The sequence below is a fragment of the Pimephales promelas genome, chromosome 2 (assembly GCF_988280905.1).
Source record: "Pimephales promelas chromosome 2, fPimPro1.hap1.1, whole genome shotgun sequence".
Lineage (NCBI taxonomy): Eukaryota > Metazoa > Chordata > Actinopteri > Cypriniformes > Leuciscidae > Pimephales > Pimephales promelas.
Window position 1 is genome coordinate 49351289 of NC_142770.1, and position 25523 is coordinate 49376811.

General features: G+C 41.2%; 2 protein-coding genes across 3 annotated transcripts in view; one reads left to right on the forward strand and one right to left on the reverse strand.

Moving 5' to 3' along the window:
• Positions 1–984: 984 nt before the first annotated feature.
• Positions 985–6697, reverse strand: LOC148997713 (uncharacterized). The gene is made up of 6 exons (XM_089120406.1): positions 6512–6697; positions 4279–4396; positions 4044–4151; positions 3790–3954; positions 3446–3610; positions 985–1824 (listed from the first exon to the last, which is right to left on the reverse strand). Exons 1-6 carry the CDS (start codon positions 6695–6697, stop codon positions 1625–1627), a joined length of 942 nt encoding a protein of 313 aa, XP_088976532.1. The 3' UTR covers positions 985–1624.
• A 2679-nt stretch (positions 6698–9376) lies between these two features.
• Positions 9377–25523, forward strand: part of LOC120467068 (protein NLRC3-like) — a 37446-nt gene continuing 21299 nt past the window's right edge. Inside the window, exons 1-6 of one of the 2 annotated variants that reach the window (XM_089119090.1) lie at positions 9377–9483; positions 10256–10372; positions 15712–15816; positions 15910–15994; positions 16226–16421; positions 16516–18409. In XM_089119090.1, coding sequence (XP_088975216.1) covers positions 10314–10372; positions 15712–15816; positions 15910–15994; positions 16226–16421; positions 16516–18409 — 2339 coding nt within the window. In that variant the 5' untranslated portion in view covers positions 9377–9483; positions 10256–10313. Of the gene's footprint in view, positions 9484–10255; positions 10373–15711; positions 15817–15909; positions 15995–16225; positions 16422–16515; positions 18414–25523 lie in introns of those variants that run through there. The other variant, XM_089119091.1, reaches the window with a different exon arrangement.

Here is a 25523-nt window from a genome sequence, read left to right on the forward strand (position 1 = left end):
CCTCCTTCTTCCCTGAACCTTGTTACAGTAATATGAACAATGCATGAACAATACGATATGTGAAAAGTAGTATCTGTAACATTATAATAGTAGTAAGAATAATGTGTATGCAGTGTAACAAAAACAAAATAAATATGGATATTCAGTATGAACCATATAGACATATGTACATCTATGTGCAGTGTGGTAACAGTACCATTGTAGTGCAGAAACATTATGAGTAGTAAGAATAAGTGTATGTTTCAGGATGAATAGTATGGAGAGCAGTAGAATATGGCTATGTATTAGTGTAATTACAGTGTAAATGTACATTTGAAGAGTTCAGATGCAAAAGCCTCTAAATGCCATTTCAAATTTTCTTCTTTAATGATGATTTTTTATCAAACTTGTATATTTAAGTTCAGTAATTTTACTTAAATAACAATTAATAGTAATCACCATTGCCATTTAAGTGAAATCACTGAACTTAAATATAAAAGCTTGATAAAAATGATCATTCTAGAAGAAAATTTCAAATGCCACTTAGAGGCTTCTGCATCTGAACTCTTCATTTGTACATAAACAGAACATAATGGGTCTCATTCATGAGACACGAGGAGAAAAAAAAAATTGTAAATCGTGTGTAAAGTGGTTCTGGCGTGAATTTTTCGTAAGAAATCTACACCTGCTCCCTGCCACGCGTAAATAGTGCGTTTAACATTAGAACGTTTTGAAAGGCATCATTTTAAAATTCACCTTAATCGGGTACATGTTTACACATCATAAAAATATATATATATATATATATATATATATATATATATATAGTAATTACGTACGGATTTTCTTTTTACTTTTATGATGAGAGCCAGTAATAGCATCTGCAAATGGAACACAAGTCCGCAAGTCTTTTTTTATTATATTCAAAAAAAAAATATATATATATATATATATATATATATATATATATATATATATATATTTATATATATTCAAGCTGTTTATTCAATTTTTTTTAAACTAGTCTGCAAGTAATAAGTGTTGCAGCCAAGCTTCATGTCGAACCATTTTCTTTTCACTTCTGGGACTGTTCGATTAACAGATGAAACTCCATTAACTGCATCTGTAATGTGCTGCAAAGCATTTTTACATTAAGCACTAAGGTAAAAGCATTATTACCTCAAAAAATCTTTTTTTTAGGACCCGATACACCACTATGTACGCTTGAAAATAAAATGTGGCGTTTTGAATAAACTTCTGATAATAAAACGCTTTTGACGTAACATTGAAATCCTTCCTTTGGTGTCATAATATGATGCCCATATATAGTTGTCCGCAGGATTTATGGTAATTGAGAGAATGAGCGTGCATGCACGTCCCATTTACAACTGATTGGAATTCATTAACACACACACTTCTGTGTAAGCTGATGTTTTCAAAGTAGTTGTGAATCAGGAGAAGAATTTTCTGCAATGTCTCTTTACGCACAAATCACTCACATATGTACTTGTATATTTACGAACGTTTCATGAATGAGATCCTATGAGTGGGATTAGGCTTTAAAAAAAAGAAAAAAGAAAAGAAAAAGGAAAATAAAACACAAAGTTGACAGATTTTAAAAACAAAACATTGAGTGGTCTCTTTCCTAATCTTCTGACTCTGGACTACTAAGGTCATACTCGTCATCAGTGTCCGTACTGCATTCTGTGTCCTGTATCTGGAGGTCGTCAACTATAGCCCTGTACGTGCTCACAGCATTTTGGAATAAACTCCCCAGTATGGAGGACCTCCGCATGAGGACACTTTTCCAACCAGATGCAGCATCCTCTGACATGTCACCAAAATCTGTAACATACATAAGAATTACAAGTACCAAAATCATAGCATGTAGAGCCACATAGAGAGAAACATTTGGTTGTTTGTTGCATGAAATCTTAAACAAGTGAAACAAGGACATTTAATTGTCATATACTGTGGTTACTGGGGGGTGGGGTTGAGGTGAGGATAGACCAAACAAAGTGTGAGGGTGGAGTATGACTAATATGGGTGTGATGGCAGTGGGACAAAACTAAACAAATAGACTGGTACCAGCTCAACATGACTTTTTAGCACTCTGTACCTACCACTTTTGGTTACACCTCTGTTGAGGTTCCAACGATGATATGTAAATATTGGAGATTGCTAAGTTGTCATTGTTATCACCAGCATCGTAATGTCTGAGCATGCCCTCAGCAGCTATCTGTCAGTGTTAGCACGGACAGGACGGCTGATAAGGCATAAAAAAAAAAATGTGTTTGTTTCCGGTTTCCGACCGACCCTGTCAATTATTACGACCCAAATTTATTTTATGAGCTTGGGGAAGAAATAATAAAAATTAAATAAATACACAAATAAAAAACTTTGAGGCGAACTATAAATTTACGTTTTTGTACAGCACCGTCTTTTTATATGCATCTTGTCCTCCAGCAATGCTATAAACAAACGAGGCAGATATCGTTCGTCAAACTGAACTATAATACATATTATATTATAGTCTTTTTTTTTGTCATTTCTGTCTTTTTTTGCCGGATTAGAACATCAATAACAAACCAAAAAATAACTAGGGAATCACTTAACCGAGAGAATGATTCTGATTTTATTACATTTATTGCAAGTTGCGATCGATTGTGGATAATAAATGTAGGCCTACTGTATTACTGATGGTAAGGTTGCGCTGTTGACGCTCGCGCAGAGAAATCTACACACATGAGCGGAGCACAGGTTTGACCTAAAAATATCAAAATTGAAAATACTGTGGAAACAAAAACACCTACATCTTGGATGCCCTTGAGGTAAGCTAAAACATCTTAAAAAATAATTTTGTGAACTATCCCTTTAATGTCAAGCCCTGAATAATTTCCTACCCATCCGTTGCTGCCACTGAAAAAAAAATTATATAAAAAAAAAATCCCTACCGACCCATGACCTGAACTGACAATCAACCGGAACCAAACTTTTTTTTTTTTATGCCTAAGAGTAAATATTGCCATCTCCCCAAAAACGTGCCTGTATTGTGATGAATACAGAATGCTGTTGATTTTATCTGCTATAGTCATTGCTGTTACCATCTTTTCCACGTTGGTGATGTTTACTTCAGTGTCGCTATAGCCACCAATTACATTAAATGGAACTTTTATGCAGTGGTAAACAAAACGTCTGTAACCAGAGAACCGTAATTTCCCAACTATTAGCCGCAGTTTATATTGATTTTGCAACATTTCTTCAGCTATGAGGTTAATACACGGGGGCAGTTAATATGGAAGTGATATGGTTTTGTTTCTTTTAACTTGCATAAAACACTGTCCTGCGGCTTATACACAATGTGGCTAATACACAGGAAATTACTGTTATCAAGTTGAGGTGAGTTGAGCAGTAGGAAAGGGACTAATTTAGTGAGGGAAAAAAAAAAATTCAGAATTTCACTTACAGCCCATTCTGATGTTCTCTTGAAGCTTATCCACTGCCTTTATCTCCTTTCGTAGAGACGTGATGTGCTGAGACATCTCCTTCACAAGGATGCTCTGCTCTTCCTCAAGCCGTCTAATTAGCATTGTTTGGTCAAAAACAGACCGTTTTAATCTGAAGGAGTGGCCTATGGGTAGAGGGAATTGATGGAAATATGAAAAAGTGATTTAGTATTCACAATTAAGTTACAAACCCAAACATACACGTATAGATAGACAGATTGAGAGATAGAGAGAGTTTGTCATTGCTATACCATAGGCATGTAGGCATACATTTTAGAAAACATGTCAAGATAGGCTACCATACCATCCTCACTTCTCTCCCAAGGCAGGATGTCCTCTGTCAAATTGGAAGCCAATTCCCCATCAATCGTATCCTCTGCAACAGTATCGTAGAGTACAATCTTTTGTCTTAGTTTGCTTTTTAATTCTCTTATTTTTCTTCTCTTTCTTTGTCTGGTCTGGTTGCTATCTGCAAAGTGAAACAATAAAACTCTAAGGAAAACAGAGTTTTTGTTTGTTTGCATTTGGAATGTGCCATTTCAATATTTGTCAACCAACCATGCTGACGATAGAGGTCCTGCTTCTTGCGTAGCAGGGACACTATGATACTTTCTATCTCAGCCCTGAGATCCTCTGTTGCTCCCTGTTGTGTTGTGCTACCTGGCTCTGAATAGGTAACACAGTCAAGCGATAGTTTCATTTGAAAGATTCTGATCACCTTATGTAGTTCATATTTGAACAAAGTAACTAACAGTTGTATTTCTGAAGAGTCCGAGCACTGTGCATGATTTACCTGTGATTGCCCACTCCTGAACATCGCACACCCACTGCTGTGCTGTTTGTTCAGTGATGCCATTTCTCAGGCTGAAATCACTAAAGCTGGCAGCTTCCACCTTTGCCCTCTCTGAGATCTTTAATGAGTCATGAGATTATGTAAGAGATTTAAGTAGTGTATTACATGAGTAGCTCTCGGCCTCTTTCGTTTTTAAAAAGTAGCTCTCAAATGAAAAACTGTTTGAGATCCCTGCTATATCTGAACACAATACGCATGACATCATCATTTTCAGAGATTGGCGTTTTTGCTGTTTACACAGAGACCGTTTCAAAAACTTGATCCGTTTTTAGTTGGAAACGGTGTCGTGTAAATGGCTCCTTACACTAAATGTATGGTTAATAGGCACAATAATGAAGTGTAGGTTAAGACGAGTGTTTTGTGTGTGTTTAGGGAGAGCAATAGAAGTAACTGTGCCGAGCGTCTTTCCCGAAGCGTTTGACTGTGTGTATCTGCTGTTATGAGGCAATACCACTAATGAACTTTCTCAAACCACTTCTCTCTCCACAGGTGAACTCCAGGATCATTTCTGAACAAATCCTCCATTTATTTCTATTGGCCATTTTCTTGTTTGTTTGTGTTTAAAATAAAGTATGTTTATCGCATTTTTATTTTGTATTGGTGTTTTTTTTAAAGGGTTTTAAAGCGTCTGTCTTTTCCGTGGCTGTCCATCTCTCAGTCTATGTTTGTCTTTATGTCCCTCATTTCCGCCCGTCTGTCTGTTTTTCCGTGTCTTTTTTTATTATTTCTTGCACAATATAGAAGTATTACACAGGGATACTTTCTGGTTCAGTTTTGGGGACTGTGGTATAATATTGGCCCAGTTGTGTCTGTTTTCTGCAGCTTCTGGATAAGATGTGGCTGAGTTCTGGCCTAAAGGTGGTGTCCGTTTGGCTTTTGTCTGGCTGACATATGGGGATTACGGCGTTGTTTTGGGCCAGTTCTGGATAATATCTGGGTACGTTGTAAAGCTCTGGGCGAGTTTTGGTTTTGGTAAGCGTTTTAGAATGACCCCGATTGGCCGACCCGTAGCCGCCTACACACTCACTCAATGCATGGACGATCTGACAGGATTAACGAACGTTACCTCGGTTGAGTGGCCTGACTTCTACACCTACCTTATAGAGAAACCCATCGTAAAGAGAAACTGAGGGCATATAAATCTTTAGATGCCTATATGGTCCTGTACAAGACTTGTGTGTACGATCCCTAGTTCTGCTGAGACCACGACAATATAAAGAATGATTACAGTGCGATTTTAATCATGTGAATATTTTCTAGAAATAAAAGAAATCAATTCTTGCACCAAACACAACAAGATGACGTTTAATAATAGTAACAATAATTTAAGCTCCTTATTATGTAGCCGAATCTGTGCTGGTTTGTATTGGCCGCCTCCAGTTTTCACTTGTTTTGCCTCCAGCTAGAGCCGTGACGTAACTGTGACGTCGGCGCAAAAGGGGTCTATAAGGGACATTGAAGCAGCTCATGATTACATTAGAGCAGAATCTCTGCAGTTTTTGCAAAGAAGTTCATACAGTTTCTGAGTTTTTATGTCTGTATCTGTTTTTTCTGTAAATGCCAGAGCTGTTAGAGACCCATTGAAAAGGAAATGTTTATTTTTATTTTTTCAAAACAAAGGTGCTGATTTTTATTTTACACAGGAGACTCGTGCTTCTAATTCGGATATTTCTTTTTGGAAGAGTCAATGGGGGAAAAATATATGGTTTTTATTTGGGAGTAACCGGTCAGCAGGGGTCGCTATTTTACAGGGAAACTTTAAACATTTAGCAGATTCAAGTGGGAGATGGGTAATACTGGTTGGTGATGCAGATCATTCCCAATTCATTATTATTAACATTTATGCATGTAACAAAAAAGACAACAAGTTATTATTTACAACAGTAGAAGATAATATTAGCCAGCTGATTACAACTTTTCCTACTGCCAAGATTATATATGGGGAGGTGATTTTAATACAGTTACGGATGGAAATCTGGATAGACGGCCTCAAGAAACAGTTCTTCAGATGAGTTGGAGAATGTATGTCACAGGATGAGTCTTGTAGACATCTGGAGACTGATCTCAGTGTGTGTCGACACACCTGGCCAGGACAAAATGTCTCTCCTCTTGCCGTTCATCATCCAGCTTTATCTGCCCAAACCCTTGATTCGCGTCTAGCACAGAAAAGTACTTTGCATTCGGCATTCTTGAGACGATCTTCTGCTGTCAGCATTGGATAATGCTCTCTTTTTATTGCCAGATTCAGATCTTTAGGATCCACACAAATGTGCGTTTTCTTGGATGTAACTACAGGTTCAATGCTGTCGACCCATTCAGTCGGCTCAGTTTGCTTTGCGATGACCCCCATCTGCTCCATTCTCTGTAGTTCTTCAAGCACTTTCTCTCGCAGAGCTACAGGTCTCCTTCTTGGCGCATGCACAACTGCTCTGACATTTGGATCAGTTTGTATGTGGTGTTCTCCTGGTCAACAGCCTAGTCCTTCATATAGATCGCCACAATCCTGGAGAATGTCTCTGCTCTTTTCAGTTTCAGACAGTCTTTTAATCATGCCCATTTTTGACATGCAGATCGTCCTAGAATGACAGGTGCATCATGCTTCATTATTTCCAGCAGGATTTTGTATTTCTGTCCTTTGGACACACAATTTAGTGCTTTCTTGCCCAGTGGCGCCATCTTGTGTCCAGAATATGTCAGACGTTTGCAGCTTGACCTCTGCAGTCTCCCTGCTGTGTTTAGCAACTTGTGCTCTCTTTCTGACATGATGACAGATGACCACTAGATGTCCTCATAACCTCATATATGTAAAACAGATCTAATATGTCACACATCGAGTTAAATGAAATCTTAAGTCCATGTCCAACTCTAAATTGTAAGGAATTTATATCTTTGATTTGATAGTAACGATTTACAATAAGGTTCATTTGTTCATTATTCATGTATGAACCATGAGCAACACATTTGTTGCTGTTTTTGTTCATCTTAGTTAATAACACAACTGTTAGGCTAATTGTTTATTCATGTTATGTCACAGTCAGTGCATTAACTAATGAGAACAAATAAAACTTTTGATTTTAATGTTTTAGTACATGCTGAAATTAATATTAGGCCTAACTAAGATTTAATGCTGTAGAAGTGCAGTTCATGATGTTAACTAATTTAACTAATGGAATATTAAAGTGTTACTGATTCATGATATCTAACACTTTCACACATATAATACATACATTACATTTACAACATCAACAAAACTAAAAATGAATTTCCCATAATGACCTTCTTGATTCTCACTGTTTTGTTTAGTGAAGTAAATAATATTTAGTTATCATCATTTCCCTATTTTCATTTGACGTGTTATGCATTCTAATTGTATCAACATAGTAATTACCACTTTATCTAAAACGTTCACACAACTACAATACTCACGTACACGCTCTCGTGAACGCGCGTCTCTGTTTACGCGCCTCTCTCTCTCTCTCTCTCTCTCTCTCTCTCTCTCTCTCTCTCTCTCTCTCTCTCTCTCTCTCTCTCTCTCACACGTCACACAGTGAAAGTGAAAGTAAGTTCTGTTGATGAGGATCATGTTATATGGGGACGCGCGCGTGCACTAATTATTAAAATAAATAAATGTTAGCATGTCCCTATCCACAGTTGTCTTGGCTATTCCTCAATTTAAATTAAGCCACAAATTGTCATTATAAAAATAATCTGCGAATACCCACACATTGCATACTTTATTTAAGGTGTGACGAATCTGTCGCTGTCTAACATCTGCAGGAAATCCAGGTAAAACTCTCTGCGTGCACGCGCAAGCCGCGCCTGTAACACCTGATCCGCCATTTTAAGCAGGAAAAATAGGAATACGACACGGAAAACAAACAGAGCATCAACTTGTTTATCAACGTTTAAGAATAAACTTCCGTGTAGTTTTATAATGTGAAAGCTGGAGGATTTGAGATCCTATATCTTGTAAAACTAGTTTGATCAAGGTGAGTGTTCGTGACATATGCAGTATGAGATATTACATCTGTCACATCTTTACATAAGAAAACTAACTAGATAATCTATATTAATTCCTTCTCCAACATGATAATATAGCTTCTATCTGATGCTCAAAGTCACTTTACAAAAACAAAAGCACATGAAAGGTCACTTTCACACAACGGACAGCTGATCCAGAACCAGCCGAAATCATCATTAGACTCACTACAGATTTAATATCAGTTGATAACAACCCAAATCTCAGATTATCAGAGAGAGTTAAAGGGGAAAAGCTGAAAATAACATTAATATTACTCTCACAATGTCACAACAGTATGAGCAGAATTAAACTAATTTATATTCTCTCTCACACACACACACACACACACACACACACACACACACACACACACACACACACACACACACACACACACACACACACACCTGCGCATAGACATCACTGTATTTTGGCCACTGGAAAACACACTGAAACTAATTAATTACTGATTGATTTTAAAAGAAAGTTTTGATTTTAAAAGAAAGTTTAATTCATTTCATAAGACACCATATTTGATGATACATTTGAAAATCATAAAACATAGAATCAAGAAAAATATAATTAAATATAATATAATTAAAAACACACACACACACACACACACACGCACACACACACACACTTTATGGAAAAATAAAACAATGTTGGGCCCAAAAATTAAAAAGGCGGCTTACTCTGTGAAGTTTAATTGTGAACAAACAAATTATGATGATATTTTTGGCCATATCTCCAGCTCTATTTTTGAATCATGAATCATTTGTGTCCTAATATAAAACAAAAGGATTAAATGTATAATAAATACAAACCTCAAGATGTCAGTCATTTACAATATCCAGCATCTTATTTAATATTCCAGAAACAGGTTTTAAACAGGATTTAAAGATATATGTGGTATAATATCCCGCTCCAGTGCAGTAGGTGTCGCTGTGACACTGTTCAGCTGTTTCAAACCCTCCTGGAAAACACACGAAGAACAGCAAAACTAAAGGAACACCTGTCCACACCTAAACCTGTCGCTCACTGGATTTGATTTCATCTATGATTCAGAAAACATGCTTTCAAATGTCGATTTAGCACAATACCAACCAAATATAAGACTGCAAGTAAGTTACATTCTCCATTACAGTCATTTGTAATTATTAGGAACTTCATATTGTAAATTAAGCGAGATGTAAATGTGAAGTTACAGAAGGCTGTTCTTCTGCGACTCTGAACAGAAGAAGAATCTGACTGAAATTACAATCTTTTGCAGTACAAACACAAAATGTTTTATTGAGAAACGTTTATTCAACACGAATATGTTTTTAAAAAGTTTTCTCCCATTTCCTCTTCTGTGTAAGGCTGTTGTTTTTGTGATGTGAAATCAAAAGTATTTTTGAAGCAGACATTTACAGTAGACAGACAGATGAAGCCTAACGTCAATCAACAACAATCTATTGTTATTAAAATGAATATATTTCAGTTCATATATAACAATTATGATTAGTAGTATTACTATTATAATTTAGGTTACTTTTTCTTAATCAGTCATTGTGAACTTGAAGTAATGATTGAATGAATGGCATACGATTCAACAATTAATAAAGATTAGGTAAATATGATTGTAAAATGATATTATACTGTAATAGAGAATATAACAAATTGTGTTTCCAGCACAGTGTACATTTCTGTTCCTCGATGAATTCATATTTAGAGTCAAACTCATTAAATAACCTAACCAGAAATTATTAAGACCATTCGGTTATTTTACACAGCAATATATCTGTTTGTAACTCACTTTATTTGATAGATTGTTTTTGCTGTTGCTGTTGTTGATGATAACTCTTTATTCTTCAATAAGATGTTGTTGATGTGTGTAAATGTTGTGATTTGCAGGTGATGCTGAAGGATTGAGTGTTTTCTGATCAGTTTTCTGGGTCAGTTTAGCTGCAGTATGTCAGAGGAAAGAGGAAAGGACTCTCTCTCTCAGATGAGTCTCTCAGAGAAACACAGGTGAGACTGCATCTGTTTTCACACTCTCACTTTAAACTCCACTGGACTTTGTGTTTGTAACAGGACTTTAAGTCTCGCTTAGTAGGGGAATATTTGGAACGTTACCCTGGGAGATTTAGAAACGAAAGGAACTTAGTTACCCTTCTTCTTCCCAGACGTCTTTGCATCGCGCGCGAATACTCCGGAGGAAGAAAAACACGTCAAAATAAAAGTCCCCATAGAAAAAAATACCTCCATTACATTCCCCTCTGCCAAACCCTGCCATACCATCTCCAGCCTGCCCCTGGAACATTAACAGAACACAATTTAAAAGTGCAACATTATACAAAACACACTTTTTCAAACTCAAACAAGTTCATACATATTTCTCATCACAACCTCAGTTATTTCATCAGATAATCATCTCTATACCTCACAGGTAATTTACCAGATAATGTACTAGATGATGACAAAGGAAAGGTGCAGTGACGGAGCTGATCCCTGTGTACTACTCTGGGCTGACCCCCCTTTTCAGGTTTTATAGTGAATACAGGTGTGTCAGGGTGATTCTGTTTCACTACAATGTAAGGTGTATGTTCCCACTTGTCTTGAATCTTATTTATGCCCCTACGTTTGTGGTTATGTAGCAGCACATGATCATCAGGCCTTGCAAGCGCTCCAGAGGACTTGCGGTCATACACTCTCTTAGAGGCTTCCTGTGCGGCCGTATTTGCAACTTCTACAGCAGTCTTTAACCGACGATGATGACTCTTCACCCAGTTTTTCATCCAGGTTTTCCACCTCACTTTCATCCAAATCCTTGCCACCCAAGACATCTAATCGAAGGCGTGCATCCCTCCCGAACATCAGGTAGAATGGAGGATAACCAGTAGATGAGTGGACATGATTGTTGTATGCCATCACTAGCTCAGGTAAGTGGGTTTTCCAATCTTTCTTTTTTTCAGGTGTCAACGTTCTCAGCATATCACGGATGGTGCGGCTTGAATCTCTCGCACTGAGAGTTTCCTTGGGGATGGTAAGGACTTGTACGGCTTTTTCCAATAGCATATACTCTACAAAGTTCCTTAATCACTTGTGCTTCGAAACATCTTCCCTGATCCGAATGCTGACTAGCTGGGCACCCGTAGTAAACAAACCAATGCTTGATAAGGGCCTTTGCAGTGGTACTTTCTGTTTGGTTCTTGGTTGGAACAGCGACCGTAAACCGTGTAAACATATCAGTAAGAACCAGTACATTCTCATACCCTCCTGAGGACATTTCTAGCTGAGTGTAATCCATCGCCAGCACTTCCAAAGGAGCAGTGACATTGCTACAGGTCATCGGAGCTCTGATTCTTGGAAAGACACTGCGATATCCATCCTTGAATATCCTTAGACATGTTCGGCCAGTAATAGCTTTGTCTCATCAGTGTCAAAGTACTCTTTTCTCCAAAATGACCTCCATGATCATGTTGACTATTATACATTTAATGCTGTAAAAGGGTTGGAACAACCAGCTGCCTCACTTTTTCTCCATCCCTTGGATCAAGAATACACCTAAACATTACTCCATGGTGTATTTGAAGACGTTCAAACTTACTTGGCTTTCTGTCTTTGGATACTCTACTGTGTATTGGACCCAACAAGGCATCACTCCTTTGCAGCTCCCTTATTTCATTCTGGCTGAAACCTTTCAGTGCTTTCTTAATGGTCACTTGTACGGCCACTTGAACATCATCCTCGCCGTGCTTGGACTCTTGTGCAGGCCACATGCATGCACGCACTTCCTCAGAGTTCAGCTTGATGAAATCCTTCTCTGTGTCCTCTTGTTCAGGAACTTCACTGGAGGGAACCCTCGATAAAACATCCGCATTGGTGTTCAGTCGTCCTGGCTTATACATGACCTCGAAATTAAGCTCTGCTAACTGGGCCACCCAGCGTTGTTTGGGTCAGTGATTACTGTGAAGCAGGAGAACATCAGATACTCTTTAAATTTTTCCATTGCAGCCCACTTAAGGGCCAACAGCTCCAGTTTAAACGCACTGTAGTACTTGTCATTTTTATCTGACCCTCTCAAACCTCTGCTAGCAAATGCAATGACGCACTCTGCTCCCCTTTGCTTTTGGCTCAATACAGCTCCGAGGCCCTGTTGACTTCCATCGGTAGTGAGGATAAATGGAAGGCCAAAGTCAAGGTAAACAAGGACTGGTGGTGACATCAAGCATTGTCTCAATTTGTCAAATGCAGTCTGGCATTCACTACTCCACGTGAACAGTTCAGAGGCTCTCCTTTTGTCTTTGCTGCCCATGAATGCATGCAACGGTTTTGCTATTTGAGCAAACTGTGGTATGAACCATCGGTAATAACTCATGAATCCAATCAATTGTCTCACTTCCTTCACATTCTTAGGCACAGGCCAAGCATCCAAGGCACTAACCTTTTCGCTGTCAACTTTGATTCCTTCAGAGGAGATCACATGGCCCAAGAATTTTACCTCTGATCTGAAGAGGAAACATTTGCTTGGCTTCAACTTTAGGCCATGATACTTCAGTCGATCAAAGACCAGCTCTAGTCTCTCACAGTGACCCTGGAAGTCCTTGGAAAAAAATGATAATACCATCAAGGTATATCAAGAGTACATCAAAAGACAAATCCCGAGCACTACTCCCATAAGGCGCTGGAAGGTGGCTGGCGCGTTGCACAGCCCGAATGGCATCCACTCAAACAGTCCAAACGGGGTAATGATGACTGCTGTCTTTTCACGATCACGCTCACTCACAGCTACCTGGAAATAGCCGGCCATAAGTTCCAGGGTGGAGAACAGCTGAGCATTCCCCAGTGCGTGCAGAGATTCTTCCACTTTGGGAAGTGGATATGCGTCTTTGCATGTGACTTGATTAAGCCTTCTGTAATCACAACAGAAGCGCACACTGCCGTCTTTCTTCACAACTATCACTGCTGGGGATGCCCAGGGACTCGCACTCTCCTTAAGGATGCCTTGTGACACTAGATCCTGCATGTGTTTCTTGAATTCTTGGAAAACATGTGGCGATACTCTACGGTGTCTGTTTCACTGGCGGAGCAGCACCGGTGTGAATGTCACTGTCACTTTTGGAGAATATGCCTCTTTACTTTGCCAACAACTGGTTAAGTTCTTCTCTTTGTGCAGGGTTGAGCTTTTCGTAATTCACCTGAACCAGTACTGGAGGGTTGTCAGAGATTTCAACTGCTTGAACATGCGTCACTTGTTTAACATGAAGCGTCCCTTCCTCATCCTCAAACTCCAGCGTATTCTCAGTTAACACCTCCCGTGGTTTAGACACTACAGCCACTCTGCATCTTGGGTTAAGTCTGATTGTCCGCTCGCTCAAATTCATCACACGTACAGAAACTTTACCACCCTCAGTTTTTGTTAGCACATTGGCCTCTAGGAGCCCCTTAGGTAGACTCACACTAGTGGTGGACTCAATACTTGACACTTCACTTTAGGTGGCACTCTGCAACGGCCTTCGAACACTTTTTCACTCAGAGGAGGGATGGTGATAGCTTGTTTTACACCAACTTTGACAAACCCAATCTTGCCATCAGGACCCAGAGTTTCAGTTCTCAACACTGGCTAACACCATTCGTATCTTTGCTTCTGCGGGTTGTCCATATTTGTTGGCTGACTTCACATTCTCTCCTGTGACGAACACTGACTTGAACTCCCTGATTGTTCTTTCCAATGATTCCTGAGAGTCCCTTCATCTCCTCTGCTTGTGGGCTCGTGTCTGTCAGCACACCGATACACTTCCCAGGGAGAACCTTCCCCATGCACTCCACATCAGCTTGTAAACATCCTAGGACAGGAATGTTGAGCCCATTCGCTGCAGTGAGTCTAACCCAGAGAGCAGATGTCAACCTCAGCTCTTGTTCTCCGAAGCGCTTTCTAAAGTATGACTCTGTAATAGTGGACACTTCTGAGCCTGTATCCAGTAAGCAGCTTGTCTTGACACCTGTTATTCTAACTTCAACAGTCAGGCAATCTCCAAATACGCCACTTTTCAACTTTTTATGTGCTGTACTTGTTGGAACGATTCCAGTGTTAGTTCCAGGCACCCCCGTAGAACGTCGGGCCCGATCAGTCACTGTACCTGCTTCAGTACCTTGTGGACATTGCCTGCTAGTGTGCCCTGGTTCACCACATGAATAACATATGTATCTTCCATCACTGTCCTTCAGGGGTTGTCTTTTTGGACGGCTCTGTTGAAATTGCACCCTGCTATTAACGTGTACTGCTTGGTAAAGTTCATCTTGACGGACGGCAATCTTTTGTATAGCTTCATGCAGTTTCTCCAGTGTTAACGTAACCTACTCTGACCTGCGGGCTGGGCTTTGGAATATGTGGGGTTTGAGTCTCTTCCTCTTCAGCCCAAGTGATTGCAGCTTGCATTACCTGAACAAAAGTTAACCTTGCATAACCTTGCAGTTCTCTGTCCGATGACGCAATCGAACACTCCGGAGAAAGAAAAACACGTTAAAATAAAAGTCCCCATAGACAAAAATACCTCCATTACAAACACAACTTTAAGCATTGTTCTATATTTGCAAATGCTTTGCACAACTTAAATTTTAATTTCTTAAATAATACTGACATTGTCTGTAAAGCTCTGTTTTCTGTATAGAAAATATCATGGTTAATAATTTGTAAATAACCTTCTACACGCTGAATTAATCCAAATAAATAACTAGATTTTAGATCATAAAATTATTAAAACCAACACATTCTCACCCCAAGGCGTCACCTTTGACCATGCTTCAATATTTGACGTTTTAGGCGCCCTTTAGCGTCACTTACATGACGTGATCCTACGGCGTCATCTAACTGACGCTAAAGGAAAGCGTCAGTTAGAGGACGCGGTTAGGTTTAGGTGCGGGGGTAGGGTACACGCGATCCTAGGGCGTCATCTAACGCTAAAGGACGCCTAAAGCGTCAGATATTGAAGCATGGTCAAATGCATGGTCACCTAACTGACGCCTTGCGAGTGAGAATGGGCTGATTAAAACACATTAGAAAACAACTATACACGTTATTTAATTTAACTTGCACAGACATTTCTGTTCTCCATTTTGGTCAATCAACAAACACTTGACATGTTATCTTAAATTAAAGTACTTTTTTACTTGTTTAATCTCACTCATATTAAAGAAAATGTTAAACTAATGTGAGCCAGTAAATAAATGATGGTTAACTATAAAACTGTAAATTGTGTGTGTGTGTTTCTGTGGAGGATTAGATAAAGACACAGATGTGTTTCAGACACAGTTGATCCTCCTTTACTAAAGTGTTTTCTCTCTCTGTGTGTTCTTTGTGTCATCAGTGTAAGATCAGGGTCACATGTGTCCACCTCTGTGTCTCTGAAGAGTGATTGGTCTAATGATTGTCCACCAAACTTTAGTGAGAAAACACCATCATCTAATAAAAGGTATTTTGTGTTACTCATTTTAGCATCAGCTAATGCCTATTTCTCTTTCTGTAAAATATCAGTTAGTATTTTATTTTACTAATGTGATTACAGGCTTCAATATGAGACATTAGACTCAGACCTTCAGACTCGCAGGAACCACAAGAATTTCAAAGACAATCTTCTTGGGATCTTCCAGGTAGAAAACACATTTTTATAAATGTTTAATATTTAAACCCAAATGGTTTATTGATCACTTATTTTCCCTTTTAAACATTTTAGCACATCTTTGGTCAGCATGTTAGTCTTTTAACTGGATTTTTTTATGTACATGTATTATAATTATTTAATGAGTAGTGTTGAGAATATGTAGGTGTACAATTTGGCTTAAATTGTGTTATTCTGTCTTTTCTTTTACTTCTGTTTGTAGGATCTTGAGAGCAAAATAATCACATTTCTGAAGAATGAGCTGGAGAAGTTAAAGAAAATATTACAACATGAGAACACACACCACTTTGTGAAGGACTTTAATGAGAACAGATCCAGTATCAAATCAGCAGCTCTTGATCTCACACTACATTACCTGAGAGAGATGAAGCAAGATGAAGCTGCTGATGCTCTAGAAGGCAAGAGACTCGTCATCATCTGTCTGATTGTCTCTTATAAATGTAGGAGAGAAAATGAAGACTAAAACTATCTATTTTCTGTTCCTGTGTTTAGATGAGCTGTTCTTCATTCATCAGCTGAAATCTGCCCTACAGAAGAAGTATCAATGTGTGTTTGAAGGAATGGCGAAGCAAGGTGACTCCACACTCCTGAATAACATCTACACAGATCTCTACATCACTCAGGGTGGCAGTGAACAGGTCAATACTGAACATGAGGTCAGACAGATTGAAGTTGCTTCCAGACGTCATGAAGCACAAGAGATACAGGTTGAATGCACACATTTGTTTGAAGCGCCTGAACAAGACGAGGAGATCCGAACTGTACTGACAAAAGGAGTCGCTGGCATCGGGAAATCAGTCTCTGTGCAAAAGTTTGTTCTGGACTGGGCTGAAGGAAAAGACAATCAAGATATCAGCTTCATATTTCCTCTTCCATTCAGAGAGATGAACTTAAAGGAGAAAGAAAAACTAAGTTTGATGGACCTTTTAACTCAGTTTTTCCCAGAGACAAAAGGACTGAACCTTACAAGAAGGAATCAGTTCAAAGTGCTGTTCATCCTTGATGGATTGGACGAATGTCGCCTTCCTCTGAAGTTTGATTGTAATGAGACGTGGCGTGATGTATCGTCACCAGCCTCTCTGGATGTTCTCCTAACGAACCTCATGAAGGGAAATCTGCTTCCTTCTGCTCTCGTCTGGATCACCAGCAGACCAGCAGCTGCCAGTAAGATTCCTCCTGACTGTATCGACCGGCTGACAGAGATACGAGGATTCAGCGACGCACAAAAGCAAGAGTACTTCAAAAAAAGATTCAAGGATGATATTCAAGCCAACACAATCATAGATCATGTTAAACAATCAAAGAGTCTCTTTATCATGTGCCACATCCCAGTCTTCTGCTGGATTTCAGCCACTGTTCTCCAGAACATTCTGGAGGAGAAGAGAAATGATGTGAGAAACACTCAGGCTGATGAGATCTCTAAAACACTGCAGGAATCAAACACTGAAGACACTCCCAAGACTCTGACACAAATGTACACACACTTTCTCCGCTTTCAGATCCAGCAGAGCCGCCGGAAATATGATGGAGAATACACACCAGATGTTTCCTGGGATAAAGACACCATCCTTTCACTGGGGAAACTGGCATTTCATCAGCTGGAAGAAAACAACCTGATCTTCTATGACACAGACCTGGAAGCCTGTGGTCTTGACGTCTATAAGGCATCAGTGTACTCAGGCATGTGTACCCAGATCTTTAAGGAGGAAACAGGGATCGTTCTTGGTACCATGTACTGCTTTGTTCACTTGAGCATTCAAGAGTTTATTGCAGCCCTTTATGCACATCTGTTTCTAGACATCAACAAGACAAGTGTGTTTGATCATGAGTCTACAGAACAGGAAAACAGAAATGAAACCATGATTGATTTTCTCAAGACTGCAGTGGACAAGGCGCTGGAGAGTGACAATGGACACCTGGACCTTTTCCTTCGCTTCCTCCTCGGTCTGTCACTCCAGTCCAATCGACGACTCTTACGAGGTCTGTTGACACAGCGAGACGGCACTTACCAGAGCAACAAAGGGAAAGTTCGAGGACTCTTACGAGGTCGTTTGACACAGCGAGACGACACTGACCAGAGCAACAAGAAAATAGTTCAGTATATCAAGCAGAAATTAGAAGCTAATCTTCCTGCAGAGAGATCCATCAATCTGTTCTACTGTCTGAATGAACTGAACGACCAAACTCTGGTGAACGAGATTCAGACCCACCTTACCAAAGGAAGTCTCTCCTCTGGTGACCTTTCACCTGCCCAGTGGTCTGCTTTAGCCTTTGTGTTGTTGACATCAGAGGAAGAGCTGGAGGAGTTTGAGCTTCAGAAATTCAAGAAATCAGACGAGTGTCTCATTAGATTATCGGCAGTCATTAAAACCTCCAAAAGAGCACTGTAAGTCTTTTAATGTATTTTGTCATGTTTTACTCTCAACTGAAAAATGCATTTATCTCAATAATGATTCCCCATTATAAACATGAATCTATTACCTGTAAAGCTTTTGCGTGTGTGTGGAGACAGTTTATCACAACTTAAGACAAAATATAAAATACCATGTAAAAATGTTTTCGTGTTTGTTTTGTATCATATGAAACACCCGACTTTTATGACTTATACAGAATTATATATATATTAGGGGTGTAACGATGCACATATTCATATTGAACCATTCGGTACGAGGGTTTAGGACCATTTTTCCTGCCGACCAAAATTTCATTAGTGGGGAAAACATCTCAGGGTGGCAGTGGCAAACATCTAGGGGGGTTCGGGGGCAAAATTGTTTACATTTTAAGGTTAAATGCATCAATCTCGTGCTCTTTGAGAGATCAACGTTAAGAGCTTCAACCCATGAACTGCCCGTTGAACAAAGAAAAAGCATTGATTTGTACCAGGTAGTGTTGTTTTTGGCGGCCTGTTTTAATTTTAGTTTTAGTCTAGTCTTTGTGTCAAGCTGACATTTTAGTTTTTGTTAGTTTTAGTCACCTTCATACTCTTTTTAGTCTAGTCTAGTTTTAGTCGACGAAAACTGATGACATTTTAGTCTAGTTTTAGTCGACGAAAACGGATGACATTTTAGTCTAGTTTTAGTCGACGAAAACTGATGCCATTTTAGTCTAGTTTTAGTCAATGAAAATTTTATTTTAGTCTCTTTTTAGTAGGCAATTCTATTTAACCCAGTCAATGTATAAGAAGCCTATCTAGTAGTAGGCTAGCCTATACAAAACCAATTTTTTTTTTATTTTAGCCAAACCCATTTCAAACAATATCTTCTTATAGTTTCCTTCTTATATTATTGTTAGCTTATAGACTCAAGAATACATCCAGGAAGACGCTCTGAATTTAATTTACAACATATTTATTTTACCAACCAAACATGTTAGTAGCCTACACACATGATGAAATGAAAGTTTTTCCAAATGTCATTTCTTCTTTTTCTCCCAAAGATGAATCCCTTTCTCTCTGTCAGACTTAACTTTGTTTGTTGTCGTTGTGTGCTAACGCCTGTTTCACACATTTCACCAGTTGCAGTGCGTATGTTTCCCGCACCCATGTTACAGTTATAACAGTTACAGCTTGCTCAGTTGGGGTTATTTAGTGTTTAGCAATGTTGTTGATCTGTGTTGTGCTACTTTCATGTTATCACTTTGAAGCTGCTTTGATACAATCTGTATTGTGAAAAGCGCTATATAAATAAATGTGACTTGACTTGAATGTGACTTATAGATTAGCGCTCATACCGCGCGCTCTAGGACGGGTGTGTGCATAACAGCAGAGCAGAAATCTACACAGTACCTCAACAACGTGACACAATGGATGTAGGCTAAAATACTGATTTGAAATAAAAAATAGAGAATAAATGTTGTGATTGTGGTACAGCCGTAGATCAGTTGCGCACTGCAAACGCACATGTGAAAGCAATAACGCGCGCTGCTCCTGCATACACACTGCAACACGAACCGCATACACGCTACACACGGAGTGTGTGTGAAACAGCTGTAACTCACGCAACTGCTTCTTCTAAATAATGCCGCGAGTGGGGCTTGAGGATCTGAAGTCGCATGCGTTTGCACAGTGCGATCTAATGCAGCCCCTGAAGTGACACAGGAAACAGAAATGCTGCATACTAATAATGCAAGTAGGCTAAACGAGACAATCTAACGTTAAAAAACATTTCGGCTCGTCTCGTTTTGGTCAACGAAAATGAAGAGACATTTTAGCAGTTTTTATTTTTGTAAACCACATTTAGTCTCGTTTTTATTCGTCAACGATATTGCATTATACATTTAGTTATAGTCATCGTCACACGACCAGCATTTACGTTGCGTCTCGTCTCGTTTTCGTCACGTGATAAAGGTTCGTTGACGATGATATTTCGTCATAATTTTCGTTGACGAAAGCAACACTAGTACCAGGACAATAAAGAGGGCTCAAACATCTTTTTAGTTATGAGAGTCTCAGTCTACATTACATAAGCAACGGTGTTCCCTTTCGAAGGGAACTCAACAATACGTCGAATGACGCTATGGGGGGGAACGCCTCAGGCATGACAGGTGTCTGAAATCAAATATCAACTCACAGTAATCAGGTTGACCGGCGACAGCCCGTGCATCATCAGCTTGAAATGATGAGCGCGTCAATCTGGATGTATAAGAAGGGCGCCTTGAAACCGTGACACCATCCTTTCGTCTTCAGGGACTGTTTGTCTGTTTGATAGTATCAACGATTAAGCGTGCAGAGACGCGGAGAAACACTTTTCGTGAGTGTGCTGACCTGTGTCCAGATATTTGACACCGGAGGATTCACATGATCTGTGCGTGTTCTGCCTGGGAGAAGAGCACACGCGGGAAGCTCTTGAGGGAGTTTTCTGCGCGAACTGAGAGTTTTCCTATCAGAACTCTCTGCTCTCGTCAGTCCCACTCCCACTCTCGAGGGAAGTGGGCGCGGCATCTGAACCCCGCGGTTCCGGTTCCCGCTTGAGCTGTGGCTCAGTGGCGGTTGAGCTCGTGGAGCTTTCAGATGGAGCTGGCAGATTATCTGGAGAGGGTCGTTAACTTCGCGGATGATCTACCAGCTGACGAGGGTGAGTTATAGATCAATGTTGAAGCTCTTTTCTTTCTCTTTCTGAAAGAAAAATAAATGAATTAATCAATTAATTAAAAAAAAATGTTTTGCTCTGTAACTGTTCTCTTCGGACTATGCAGGAGTTGGCTGCTGAGGATGTCAGTTTGGTTGAGACCAGACCATCTCAGCCCTCCTGCCCAGTGTACGCTGAGCTGGTTGACATTATGGGGCGTGCCACAGACAGATTGCAGTTGCAGTGGAGGCGCGTCTGGGAGGAACCCGCTCATGGTATTTTGGATGACCGGTTCCTCCCCACCCATAAGCCACCAGTCCGGATGAGCCTTCCATTCCTTTCCGATCTCCACGCTGGGATCGAGAGGGTATGGAAGAACCCGTTCTCCTCACGTCTCTATCTGCATCAGCGGGCTAGTTTCGCTGCTGTGGAGGGAGCCGTGGAGCACGGATATGTGTCGATGCCGCCAGTGGACGAGACATTGGCTAAACATCTCACCTCTGGTTGGCCCTCTTCACTTAGAGCTCTGACCCTGCCATCCAAGCTGCTCAAGACATCTTCACACTTGAATGACAGAGCGTACACGGCAGCAGGTCAGGCAGGTGCGGTTCTGCACACCCTTGTGGTCCTCAGGCCTACCAGACCGATCTGCTGCGGGACTCCGGGCCACCAAGCAATCTGATGTTCCATTGGTGCTATGGTGGCCACAGAGAGGCATCTGTGGCTCTACCAGGCTGACATCGGGGAGAAAGGAAACTTTTCTCCTCGATTCACCGGTTTCGCTTTCAGAGCTTTTCGGCCCTTCCGTCGAGATGGTGGTCGATAAGATCAGGGAGGGCACGTTCTGCTGCGTTTAAGAGCTGCATAACGCGGAGGTCCTCTGCCCAGCCACAGGCAGATGGAGGGGCCTAGTCTGTCGTGGTCTGAGGATCACAGACAGACCCAGAAGACCATTGTCGCTTCCCGTGCACTCCTTCCTCCCGGTAGGGGGAGTAGGGCATCCAGGAGGCGTAACTCCTGCGGGAGACAAGATCTCAGGTCCTGGTAAAAAATATGAGCTCCCACATACTGTGGTCGCCGGGTTACAGGCCTCTTCGGGCCTTCCTGTTTATGAGCTCCCACATGCTGTGGTTGCTGGGTTACAGGCCTCACCAGGCCTTCCTGGTTATGAGCTCCCACATACTGTGGTCGCCAGGTTACAGGCCTCACCAGGCCTTCCTGGTTATGAGCTCCCGCATACTGGGGTCGCCGGGTTACAGGTCTCACCGGGCCTTCCTGGTTATGAGCTCCCACATGCTGTGGTTGCTGGGTTACAGGCCTCAGCAGGCCTTCCTTGTTATGAGCTCCCACATACTGTGGTCACCAGGTTACGAGCTCCAACATACTGTGGTTGCCAGGTTACGGGCCTCACCAGGCCTTCCTGGTTAGGAGCTCCCACACATTGTGGTCGCCAGGTTACAGGCCTCACCAGGCTTTCCTGGGTATGAGCTCCCACGTACTGTGGTCACCAGGTTAGAGGCCTCTCCAGGCCTTCCTGGTTATGAGCTCCCACATACTGTGGTCGTTAGGTTACAGGCTTCTCCAGGCCTTCCTGGTAGTGATGTGACATTTGAAGCGAGGCGTCGGAGCTTGTGTCGAGCAAAAAGGGGCGTGCCAGATGAAGCTGCGATTCGAGGCTTGTGTTGTTAACGTGAAAATCACGTGACTGATGACAAACGAGGCCTCGGTTTGTGTGAAAACGTCATCGGTTCGGTCTGTCGTTTATTCGAATCTCGCGCCACCTTGTGGGTGTTGTCAGGAGTAATTGAATCAGTTGAAGTAGCGTCAGGGAGTCAGAGTTAGAGAGATGTTTCATCGTCGTTATTGTGCAATATATGTGTTAGGGCTGTATATTATTACATTATTAGGTTAGATTAGTTATAGTTTATTGTTAGTATTAATTATAGCTATATTATAGTATTGTTATATTAATTAGATAAGATTATTTTGATTGCTTTGGATTTGGACTGGACTGGTTTTTGATTTGGATTGTCCTTTTGGAATTGTTTGCTTTTTGTGACCTAATCCTTTTTTCTTGTAATGGAGCCAGCAAGAAAGAGCTTATTATTATTTTACTGTCTTGATATAGCTAATAATCCTCACTATATGGCTGTATAATATTTAATGTCTAAGCCTGAACACACTTAAAAAAATTCTGTTCCTCAATAAAAATAATTTCTAATCCTTCCTTTGGTCCTCTACGTCCCCAGTCCCATAAGCACAACACAGCACAAAAATAGTAACAGTTCAATACACAAAATCACCAGAAACAATTCTTAACCTTTACCACACCACACTTTTTTCTGTTGCACTTTACTTTATTACACTCCCTCCACCATAAGCACTGCACTCAACAGTGTAACTTTTATTTTTCATACGGTCACTATCCAAATCATTTATGAATAATTAATTAACTCTGTGTGTGTGTGTGTGTGTGTGTGTGTGTGTGAGAGAGAGAGAGAGAGAGAGAGAGAGAGAGAGAGAGTTGTCTCTGTAGAAGTAAGTTCAGACAGAATATACATATTTTATTTTATTCCCAGGCAATGGACAAAAGTCTGCTCAGGTATTTGTATTATTGCAAATGAAAGGTTACAGACATTAACAGTGAGAAGAAAAAAAATAAATAAAACAGGACAGGGGACATCATAAGTCTGCTCAGGTCATCGCTTCAGAATTAAATAATTTGTTTGCTATTTCTTTGCACAGTAGCTAGGTGTCACTAGTGAGCAATACTGAATGAAGCTTCGAGTAATGAACCTTTGAGTGAAGCAATGGGCTGCGAGGTCTCAGTGGTTCAGGAAGCCTCATTTTGCCATCACTACTTCCTGGTTATGAGCTCCCACATACTGTGGTTGCTAGGTTACAGGCCTCACCAGGCCTTCCTGGTTATGAGCTCCCACATACTGTGGTCGCCAGGTTGCAGGCCTCACCAGGCCTTCCTGGTTATGAGCTCACACATACTGTGGTCGTCAGGTTACAGGCCTCTCCAGGCCTTCCTGGTTATGAGCTCCCACATACTGTGGTCGCTAGGTTACAGGCCTCACCAGGCCTTCCTGGGTATGAGCTCCCACATATTGTGGTCGCCAGGTTACAGGCCTCACCAGGCCTTCCTGGTTATGAGCTCCCACATATTGTGGTCGCCAGGTTACAGGCCTCAACAGGCCTTCCTGTTTATGAGCTCCCACACATTGTGGTTGCTGGGATACAGGCCTCAAACGGGCTTTCCTGGTTATGAGCTCCCATATACTGTGGTCCCCAGGTCACAGGCCTCACCAGGCCTTCCTGGTTATGAGCTTACTCATACTGTTAAGCTCCCACATATTGTACCAATCGGGATACAGGCCTCATCCAGCCTTCCTGAAGGTGAGCTCCTACATATTGTGGTTGCCAGGTTACAGGCCTCATCAGGCCTTCCTGGTCATGAGCTCCCACATACTGTGGTCGCCAGGTTATAGGCCTCAACAGGCCTTCCTGGTTACGGGCTCCCACATTTTGTGGTCGCTGGGTTACAGGCCTCACCAGGCCTTCCTGGTTATAAGCTCCCACATACTGTGGTCGCCAGGTTACAGGCCTCACCAGGCCTTCTTGGTGATGGGCTTCTACATGTCAGTGAACTCCCACATGCTGTGGTAGCCAGACTACAGCCTCACCACCTTTCCTGAGCACTTTGCTCCCACTCTGTGGTCACCAGGCTTCAGGCTTCCTGGTTATGAGTTGTCACATGTCAGGTTGCAGGCTTTACCAGGCCTTCCTGAATGTGAAACCCCCACTTATCATGGTCGCTAAGGTGTAGTTGTGAGTCTTCATATGTCAAGTTGCAGGCCTCAGCGGCCTTCCTGAATGTGAGCTCCCCACGCATTGGGACTATCGGGTGTCAGGCCTCGTCAGGACTTCCTGATTATGGGTTCCCACATGTGTGGCTGCAGGTTACAGGCCTCAAGTACGGCCTTCCTGAATTCAGAGTGAAGTACACAAACCCATACTTCACCTATTATTGTGGTAAGTCACATGACGAGATGTCTTGTGTACTTTCTAAAATCCATTTCTTATGGTAAGGGTCACATGCGGTACGCTTCGGTCCCTTCTTAGATGGCTCAGACCCTGGTCTTTCCTCGGGTTCCACTTTAAGAGGCGTCCTGTCGCTTAAATAGGCTAAAGGATGCCCTTCTCTGGCTAACTTCTGGAAGTAGCTTTCACTTGGTGTAGTAAGCTCCCACAGGTTGTGGTCACCAGGCTGGGTCTCACTGACCTTCCTGAGTACGAGCTCCCACCCGATGTGGTCGCCAGGTTACAGGCCTCACCAGGCCTTCCTGATTATGAGCTCCCACATACTGTGGTCACCAGGTTACAGGCCTTATCAGACCTTCTTGGTGATGGGCTTCTACATGTCAGGTT